Source organism: Mixophyes fleayi, chromosome 1, assembly GCF_038048845.1.
Source record: "Mixophyes fleayi isolate aMixFle1 chromosome 1, aMixFle1.hap1, whole genome shotgun sequence".
Classification (NCBI taxonomy): domain Eukaryota; kingdom Metazoa; phylum Chordata; class Amphibia; order Anura; family Limnodynastidae; genus Mixophyes; species Mixophyes fleayi.
Genome location: NC_134402.1, coordinates 57,212,724 through 57,223,390, shown reverse-complemented (window position 1 = coordinate 57,223,390; position 10,667 = coordinate 57,212,724). Strand labels below are relative to the sequence as shown.

At 40.2% G+C, this 10,667-nt stretch overlaps 1 protein-coding gene across 2 annotated transcripts in view; it reads right to left on the bottom strand.

Moving 5' to 3' along the window:
• Nucleotides 1-10,667, bottom strand: part of FAM114A1 (family with sequence similarity 114 member A1) — a 19,661-nt gene extending 8,994 nt beyond the window's left edge. The window contains exons 1-9 of one of the 2 annotated variants that reach the window (XM_075194791.1): nucleotides 10,536-10,667; nucleotides 7,084-7,367; nucleotides 5,491-5,578; nucleotides 4,448-4,552; nucleotides 3,860-3,957; nucleotides 2,985-3,119; nucleotides 2,444-2,596; nucleotides 1,072-1,195; nucleotides 688-773 (exon numbers count right to left, since the gene is read on the bottom strand). In XM_075194791.1, the coding sequence (XP_075050892.1) occupies nucleotides 688-773; nucleotides 1,072-1,195; nucleotides 2,444-2,596; nucleotides 2,985-3,119; nucleotides 3,860-3,957; nucleotides 4,448-4,552; nucleotides 5,491-5,578; nucleotides 7,084-7,362 (1,068 nt within the window). In that variant the 5' untranslated portion in view covers nucleotides 7,363-7,367; nucleotides 10,536-10,667. Of the gene's footprint in view, nucleotides 1-687; nucleotides 774-1,071; nucleotides 1,196-2,443; nucleotides 2,597-2,984; nucleotides 3,120-3,859; nucleotides 3,958-4,447; nucleotides 4,553-5,490; nucleotides 5,579-7,083; nucleotides 7,368-9,559; nucleotides 9,831-10,535 lie in introns of those variants that run through there. The other variant, XM_075194790.1, reaches the window with a different exon arrangement.

Below are 10,667 nucleotides of genomic sequence, written 5' to 3'. Positions count from 1 at the left end.
TTGGAGGGAGGGAAATAGGTTTATATATTAAATGGGAATACTATTAATTAATGTTGGGCATAGTTTGAGGGAAACAGATATTTTTTAAAATGTGTTTGCTATTAATTTAATATCAGGGCGGTAAAAGTATAAAACGTGGGTGCTACAGATTTAACACTGGGGGGGGGTAAATGTATTAAATAGCATTTCATTTGCAAGTCGACAATATTTGCCGAGTTTGATAGCTAAATTTAAAACGGCAATGTGTTTAAAGGCAAGAATGATTACATTGGCATAATAAATACAGCCTGTATGTCATTGGAAAATGCTTTGGGGTGGTTGCATGGCACTATAACAACTGGGGGATTCTGACCTTGCTTCCTTGGGTGCAAGAACTTTTTTACACGAGAAATAAATGTAAACAAAAAGCCAATAACATTATGCCATCATTTACAATAAATAGAGTAATACCTAAGTCAATTGTCAATGAGCTTTGACCTTTTAATGGCTTCAGAGAGACATTGAAATATGTTACCAGTATTTTACTGACTGTTCTACTGCTTTGTGTTGAGAGGACTGGAACATGAATGTGGAATGGGAATATTACCAACAGAACTATAGAAGATGGAGATAGTAATATGAAAACTATTTTATAGTTATAATATATCTGTTTGTGGCAATAAAATCTAAAAGAATAAAAGCACAGACCTTATTGAGCTTGTCAGGTGTAGCAGCAACATGAAGTTCAAACAGTAATTCAGTGAGCATGATGGCAAACTCTTCTGTCTCCTCCTCTGCACCAATGAATAAAACATTTTTAAATGTTACAAATATCTGTATAATGATAGTTTACATTGTATCACAGTACAAATAGAGCACCGGACTCAGTTATTTTTAAGATAAGTAGATAAGATAAGTGTAGAACCATGAACCGAGCTACATCTCAAAACTCTCAGATTCTATCATGGCGTTTTATGCAGCTTATTGGATGGCTGCCATTATGCCATGTGTTGTCCAATCAGCTAGCTTCAACATTTTAAAACGGTCCTGCTCTATTTCTGAATAAAGACATGACAATCTATTATAATTTACCTTTAGCACTTGTTTCCACTTCATTATCAAAATCTTTCTGAAGAAATATCTCCTTGATCACAATCAGATCTGCTTTTATCGGTTCCAACTTTTCCTCTCCCAATGATGATAGATACAACTGGACCTGCGATGATATGGTTCGTTTAAAATACGAAATTCTGCTTGTAATTGTACAATTTCAGTTTCATAATTTGCTTTTTTTTAAAAAACAAAACAAAAACAAGTAAGACAGAAAATGAAATATTTTATTTCCTGCCCAACATAAGGACATAACAGTTTTGCAGCAGTGCTTCCGATTTTTAGTTAGACATTATACACAATTTTAATAAAACTGAAGCATAATGCAGTATAATTTCTAGGCATCTAGTTACTACAATCCTTTAGTACTCATAAAAAACACTTGCCTATCTAAAATTTAAAAGACATTCTTTAACCAAAACTGGTATTTAAAAAAAACATTAAAATAATAATCCACCCATAAAAACTAATTTTAGAGTATAATCCCTTCCCACCAAACAATAAAATGCAGAGGACTGATTTGTGAGATCGCTGTAAGGCCTGGACTGCAGCCAATTAGAAGAAAGGGGTGGGATTACCTAAAAACAACAATTAAATTATTGAAAAAAAAAGAAGATTTTTACTCACCGTAAAATCGATTTCTCTGACCCCATTGGGGGACATTGGGGTATAGTAGGTGGGACTAGGAGTTTAGGCACTTATCAAACTTGTTTTATTTTATTCCTTTCCTTTTCAGGTGCAGCGCAGGGACCTCAAAGACCCAGGAGAGTGAATTGTCTGTCGACCCTTCACTCTAGGACCCTGTGGAGGGGGAGCAGCAGCCTTCCAGCTGACTCACCCCTTGTACAGATGCCAACATTCTGCCCCTAGACAGAACGAGCTAAAGGGTCCTTACATTTTTAGCCCGCCTTATCGGCAGGACATGACTAAAAGATTATACCCCAATGTCTTGCAGTGTTCCCAAACGGTAGGAAAGAGAAACGTAATTTTCCTCAAATTTCATGTATGGGCACCAAAAGCCCGCTGACGCCAATCTACAACTAATGGGGAGACAACAGATGGTGGTTGGGATGGATGGTAGGTGCACTGCAACCAAGACAATGGCACCCCATTGGATTGGCACATTTAGCCCAAGTGCCAAACGTCTGGAACTTTCATATTCTGACAGAGATCCAGCCGCACAACGGTCAGGCTCGACCAGCCAAATTGGCAAGTGCATGGGAAGCTTAAGAGTATACTTTGGAGTCCACCATACTGGTCATGATCAATAACAATACATGATAAATATGACAAGAGCAGTGATGAACACAGGCAGAATGTCACTATGTCATGTCCTATTTCCCGGTTATATTACCTTTCCCTCACTTTCATTGGAGAGTATTTCCAAAGCCTCCAGGTGTGACAGACCCTGGTACTCATCAAATAACATTCCATAGTGCGCCGTCCTCTCATCGGATACGTGCTCTGCCAGCCTCCGCTTCTCTTTCTCTTTAGCTTCCCTCAACATCTGCAAACACAAAGCAATGAGATGCTAGAGGTATGGTGCACCGCAGGTCCATCAAGTAGCAGACAGAACCAGAAGAATCCATTGTTACACAAATTATCAGTGATCTTCTATTGCTGGGGTGCAGACAAGCCCAGTGCAACAAGAAACAGACATGAGCCTGAAATGCTCTGTAAATCAGTGTATTTTATAGGTTTCTGGTGCTTATTTATTATGAACCTTATTTATACTCAGCAGTAGTTTGCACCTCAATGAGCTGGCCAATTTACATGTTTTTGCGATGCACTAGTATTGGCCAAATACACACTCCCTACCCACTTGTGTCACCTGACTCATTGTGCAACTGATGGAATACATAGCAAAACACTCCTAGATCTCCTTTATGACTTACCTGTGATAAAGACACCGTTTTCTGCATAAGAATTTTAGTTTTTTTAAATCCAGGGTCACTTTCTGCAAGTACATTCATTGTCTTCTTACCGATAAACTCCAGGGCATCGAGGCCACCGCTCAGAACACTTTTACCCTATAGTATTGGTGTTTCAATAGAGATAAAAATATATGGTTACACTGTGCAAAACAATAAAAAATTATAGAAATAAAAAAGAACAGTCTATTAACTATGCATAATTTCATAGACTATACAGGAGAATTTCATTTTTTGTCCACGGCAGAAGTAAGTGCCTACATGCAGAATGAATGTGTAAATACATTATACAACCATGGACTGCACTAGCAGGATCTCTGATTACAGAAGCATAAGACTGTGCACCATTATCATAGCTAGTAATACTTGTGAAAGGCATAGTTTCACAATTTACAGACGCTTTCAATACCTGCTTCTAAAAATAAATGACATGTATGACTCCTGAAATGAAACTCATGCAAAACATGGGCAAAGTGCTAGTGACCGAAATCCCTCATCAATGTACGTGCGTACAACTCCATATTTGGAAGAGACACTATGGGGGAGATTCAATTCCCCGCGTTGCTCTTTAGAACAATGTGGGCCACGCACAATTACCGTTACTATGCTAATTGCTGCACGTTATTACAGATACTACGGTAATTGTTGCGCATTATTGCAGTTACAACGACAATTCCTGCGCATTATTACAATTACCGCGGTAATTTCAAAGTTGATTTTTACTCGCGGCTCACTGAAAAGACTTACCGTAGCAACTGTAATAATGCGCTGCCCGCGCAACACAGAGAACCGAATATGCCGCTATGAGCGATCACAATGTCAAGACCATAATTACTTACAGTATTTTGTACGACATTTGTTAAAGTTGAAAACACACCACGAGAACTCGTTGAAGGTGACAAGGGTTCTGCTGGGCAATCTTCTTTTTCTGTCAATACTGTAACCAAGGATACAGAGAAAGGGTAACACCGTTTCCTATATTATTTTTAGATAAACTGAAGACGCCAAGATTAAAGTGGCGCAAGGCTGCTTTTTAAGTTAGGTTGTGCGGTAGTGTAAAATTGTGTTTAATGGTGTCCAGTTGCCAGATCATATAAATCACATGACCAGATGTTGGCTGCAGCTTGGAATTTATTTTTACTTGAACAACAGTCATGATTTTTGCTGGGCATAAAGGGTGTGACATACAATGTAGGGGGAGTGTCCTCATTTTAAATGGGTGTGGTTTGTGCAACTTAGAAAAAAAGGGACAGATTAGGCGACCTGTCTACTCAGGAAAGTTAGCAAGTATGTTAATGTGATGAATTTATAACATTTTTATAATGTTTTAGTGAGAACAGAGGTTACTTTTTGTACCAATACCAGGCTGCACCATCTATCCCTAGTGACTATGTCTAGGACATGTAAAGAACGTCATAATACGCCACCTTGTTCTCCACCTTCAGGGCTTCCAGCCTCACAACTTTCATCAGACTCTGAGCTCCTGATTCGCAAAGTGGCTGCTTTCTCCTTCACAGCAGATATCCCATGGCCTGTTTACACACACATGTTACATTCATTTACTAGTACCATTAAAGCATGCTGCTGCCAGACATGGTGTAGACATCGTTAATGTGACAATATTTGTGGCACTTTGCACAAAGTAGGATGAATGGAACTATTTATAAATGCATTGAGACCTGATAGTAGAGATATTTACTGCGTGTAGCCTACGTGAACCTAGAGTGTGATGTGCCTTATAGGGAACAATGTATTTAGCCCCCAAAGAGATGGAAAAACTGGAAATTTGAACCTGTTAAAAACCTTCGCTCAACAAAAAATAATGAATAAAAAAAGGGGACCAGCTAAAATAGAGTAACATTACAAAACCACACAAAATTATATTTTCCTGGTGAAAGGCTTTGGCGACCTCAACAAAGGCCGCCTGGGAAGCAGAGGGATCTCACAAACCATTACATAGATCGGGGACTTGCTGAATCAACTAAGTGGCTGTAAATAAAACTTTGTATTTTATTTTAGATCACCTCATTCTAATTTGGGTGCAGGAAACCTTTGAAAGCCGACAGCAGAAAGTCACGTGACTTTCCAGGACGATACCATTATTAGGGGTGTTAAGGGGGTAATGCAAGGAGGTGGCGGATGTACAAGATTTTATAGCAAGGCTTTGTGCATCCGCCACCCCCTTGCATTATACCCCTTAACACCCCTAATAATAGTATCGTCCTGGAAAGTCACGTGACTCTCTGCTGTCGGCATCTTTATTCCTCGTGACTGTGGGTGGTGATGATTTCAAACCTTCAGCATTAGCAGTGTTTTGTGATTCACAGCTTCGCACTTCTGAAGTCGGGTAACCTGTTGTTGCCGTTGTGGTAGTCGGGGTGACGTACCCGACCCTTTGAAAAGTAAATAGGAGCACTGACAAAGCTATTTGTGATTGGAACAGGGTTGATCGGGCCGATGGTCACCTCACCTACGGTTGCACTGGCTGATGATAGCAGGGATTTACCCCAGGTTCCCCAAGTAGTCCAGCTACTTCCTTTTCCCAACGCCTCTGTGTCCTGAAAAATAAATAAAAGACTGAGCTGCATTTACTGTACAATGTAAAAAAAACAACATCTCAATATAGCAGTTAACAGCCCAGGTAAGAGCAGCATGTAAATCAAGTTAAAGTCTTTGGGTCGTTGATACGCAAACTGATACACTTCAGGGGCCCCATGGTGCGGTCCTCTAACCTTCAATAGGGCCACGCAATGCCCCTAATCTCAGGAATAAGTTTGAACAATGCATATAATCAAAGAAAGAGACAACTATCAGCAATAACATAACAGCAGACATGTAAACAAGTGTAACAAGCTATAACAAACAAATCTGACAATAACACAGGAAGGAGCTGGGGGCCACAGGTGAAGGCTCGGAGGGCCACTTTAGGGCCCATTACTGCTTATAATATTGCATTTCTTTATCTTGCTCTATGGGGTAAATGTATTAAACAGCGATGTCTGCAAATCACTGATATTTGGCGACTTTGACATCTAAATTTAAAACGTCAATGTCGCCAAGTACAACACTTGCCCGTAAAGACATTGCCGCTTTTAATTTAGCTGCCAAAGTCGTGGAAAATATCGTCGATTTGCAGAAATCGCAGTTTAATACATTTAGCCCTAGATCTAGGCTTCTATAACTCTTATTGTGTAAATAAAGTAACCACAGGTGTAAGATGTTAACAAATAACAATTTGTATGTATGAATATTTCATTTTAGGATTGACCTGTCTAGGTTAAAGACAATGGGCCTAATTCATTAAGGAAAGTAAAGAAAAAAAAAAGAGTAACTTTGCACCTTTGCAAAACCATGTTGCATTGGAGGGGGATGTACATTTAAAATGTGGGGAAGGATTTATAGTTGGGGTAGGGCATGTCCTAGATCAGTTTTAAATTTCACTGTACAAATAAAGCTATAAAGTATTTGTGTGCTACATAAAAAGCAGCCAGTAATTAACTTATATGCAAAATAATAATCTAATTAGCGCCCCTTGCATTGTAACATGGTTTTGTCAAATTTACTCATTTTTCTGCTCTACTTTCCTCAATGAATCAGGCCCAATGTTTGCAGCACAGTTAGCAATGGGAAGTCATTAAAACTAAGGGACAAACGTCACATTTATTCCACCAACAAATGAGTAAAAAGGTAGATTATGTGCAAAAAATGTGTTCACACAAAACAGATAGTCACTTGAGAATACATCCTACAAATATAAAAATAAAGCACGTACAGCTGTTACAATATCAAAAAACAAATAAAAATTGTGCACACTTCTGAGTAAAGTGTAGACGTCACCTACTTACCGTGTAGACAGTGATTTTGTCGGCTGAACCAATGAGCATGAAATCAATTTATTAGGAAGTAGAAGGAACTAGGCAATTTGTGCCTCATGCCTCACTTTGGCATTAATTTGACATGAATGACTAAGCTGAAAATTGGTTCAGCCACAAAATTACATTTTTCACAGTATGTAGGTGCCAGGCACACTTCTAATGCAGATTCATGGGAACAAGCCACATACTGGATTCTCTTGTTCTTCCTGATTGGGGCCGACGTCAGAAGCTGGTTCCAAGCTCACAGGGTCACAACACTCCATTGGGTTTGGATGGGTTTGTATTTCTTGGGCTCCTTGCTCTTCAGAGATCAGAAATGGGTCAGCATCCGGCTCCTTGTGTTTTTCACTAGTTTGTGGACTGTCCTCTGGCACAGAATCCCCATTGTCTCTCAACACGAGATCTGCAATCTTCTCTAGCTCAGTCTCAGTGCCGTCCTCCTCTGCCTTACTTTCTTCACTTGACATTGTCACTGCGGCATAAAGAGACATTTAATGGGAGTCTATTCAACTAACAATGTTTCATACACAGTTTTAATAAGCTTACTCTATAATATTATCAATGTCTTTACTTGTGGTTGATGCAAACAATGGAACAAGTAGAGTTCGATAAATTCCACCACAAAGCTACAGCAACAAAACACAAGTAAAACGCCAATACTAGAAACAATGTTTTCTAGAGCTAGACCTGTTTAGATGCCTTGTAAACGAATGTCATACTAATTTTTTTTTTTTAAATGACATTGGGCAGAAGAGAACAATAACACTTACATGTGGGCAGAAGAGAACAATAACACTTACATGTGGCAAGAAGAGGACAATAACACTTCCATGGGGCAAGAAGAGGATAATAACAATTACATGGGGGCAGAAGAGGATAACAACAATTACATGGGGGCAGAAGAGGACCCATTTATTATTTTAAAATGGCATTGGGCAGAAGAGGCCAATAACACTTCCATGGGGCAAGAAGAGGCCAATAACACTTCCATGGGGCAAGAAGAGGCCAATAACACTTCCATGGGGCGAGAAGAGGACAATAACACTTCCATGGGGCGAGAAGAGGACAATAACACTTCCATGGGGCGAGAAGAGGACAATAACACTTCCATGGGGCGAGAAGAGGACAATAACAATTACATGGGGGCAGAAGAGGCCAATAACACTTCCATGGGGCGAGAAGAGGACAATAACACTTCCATGGGGCGAGAAGAGGACAATAACACTTCCATGGGGCGAGAAGAGGACAATAACACTTCCATGGGGCGAGAAGAGGACAATAACACTTCCATGGGGCGAGAAGAGGACAATAACAATTACATGGGGCGAGAAGAGGACAATAACAATTACATGGGGGCAGAAGAGGATAATAACACTTCCATGGGGCAAGAAGAGGACAATAACACTTCCATGGGGCAAGAAGAGGACAATAACACTTCCATGGGGCAAGAAGAGGACAATAACACTTCCATGGGGCAAGAAGAGAACAATAACACTTCCATTGGGGCAGAAGAGGACAATAACAATTCCATGGGGGCAGAAGAGGACAATAACAATTCCATGGGGGCAGAAGAGGACAATAACAATTCCATGGGGGCAGAAGAGGACAATAACAATTCCATGGGGGCAGAAGAGGACAATAACAATTCCATGGGGGCAGAAGAGGACAATAACAATTCCATGGGGGCAGAAGAGGACAATAACACTTCCATGGGGGCAGAAGAGGACAATAACACTTCCATGGGGGCAGAAGAGGACAATAACACTTCCATTGGGGCAGAAGAGGACAATAACACTTCCATTGGGGCAGAAGAGGACAATAACACTTCCATGGGGCAAGAAGAGGACAATAACACTTCCATGGGGCAAGAAGAGAACAATAACACTTCCATGGGGCAAGAAGAGAACAATAACACTTCCATTGGGGCAGAAGAGAACAATAACACTTCCATGGGGGCAGAAGAGAACAATAACACTTCCATGGGGCAAGAAGAGGATAATAACAATTACATGGGGCAGAAGAGGACAATAATAATTACATGGGGCAGAAGAGGACAATAACAATTACATGGGGCATAAAAGGACAATAACATTTACATGGGGCAAAAGAGGACAATTTCTGGATAATCGGTCGTAACCTAAAATATTGGATTTGGCACATTCATATTATACACACAGACACCATTAAAAACCATCTGATTCTCCATTCGTCTTGTTCTGCATATTAGGTCACATGCAATCACCACATATTATTATTCTCCATGACTTAAAAGTTAATATTTATTGAAGATTAATATAATATTGAGTACTTTACAATGAAATTTAGTACACTTGACATGATGGGGATTGTAGTGCTTCAGCATCCAAGGACACAGTATCTTACATAATGTGCTTAGATGCACCCACTTCGCAACATTGTGTCCCTGAAAACTCTTTAAAAATGTTGCCCAATAAAGTATGATTTTCCCAACTGAATGTAATGCCTCAATTCCTCACTCTTCCTACTGGCACAGCTTGGACCCACTGCTGACATCTGTATTATCTCCTATGTTGGTGTAAAAGTTAAGTCCAAACAAAAAGCTTTTACAGAAAATGTTAAACAACTTTTTACTGAAATCCACTATATTTGTGTTGGTGGGTGAAGTCAATGATTACATACACCTACCTTAAAGTACCTTTCAACAGCCAGCTGTGTGGTTACATGCAGCTACACACTGCCACGCTGTAGGCTCTCAGGTTAACCCTCCCCATGCTGGCTACAATTGTCTAACATATGGAATCATAATAGAGCTTATAACTGAAACTTCCAGAACTCTTGAACAATCACTGTGGAATTCTCCAAAGCCAGTCCCCTGGCAGAGGACTGAAGTTTAAATCACTGCAGCATAGAACGTCTCATTCTTATTCGGACGTGATTGGGTTACTGCACCAGCTCTCCACCCTCAAATGAACAATTTTAGGTCATAAAGTTATTGAAAAAAAAACCCCCTGCTGTCTGGATCCACATCTCCAGACCCTAGAGTAACGGTTGCCCTGGCATAGCAGCTAATGTGAACAGCAAGTCCCAGCCAGATGCTGGTAAGGAATACTGTCACTGTATTATTCTCATGTATTTGCAATTACTTTGCATACGCTGAAACGGTAATAACAGCACCGCAGACAGGAATTAGTATTACTTTTAGCATAATATGTTCCCTCTAGTGTTTTTACAGTGAAAGCCAAAGATGACGTCACACTTCGGCTCTATTAGAAGTAAAGGCATTTGCTGGGTGGAAGGCATTTTTTTTGTAAGACTACAGCGCCACCTTTCGGGGTATTGGGAAATAGCACAAATCACGCTTTTTATATTCCTCAAATGGAGTGATTTATCTCAACACCCACATTTTACAGCGATGTGAACTACATAAGCCTTGATGTGTTACTTCTGACAGTTTGTCAGTCACATACGAGTGAATGCACTGTTGCATTTAGTCCCGTGAGCTAGAAGTCTGACTACAGCCGCTAAAACAGTGTTCCTTGGGTGTTAACGTTGTAACATTGCTGCAGGGACTTTCATGCATTCTCCAGAGTTGTGTGTGTATATAGTACCTGGTGCATAGAGCTATTGTGTAAATAAAAAAAAGCAATGATTATGTCCTTACCGTCCAGCTGTCCCTCCTTCCAGTGATGTTCCGGTTCCCTCCTCCCTCCTTGCCACGTACACGGAGACAGGACACAACAGTCATGTATGTCCCACTGCAGCTGCAGATAACCGAGCACAGTGCGAGCATGAC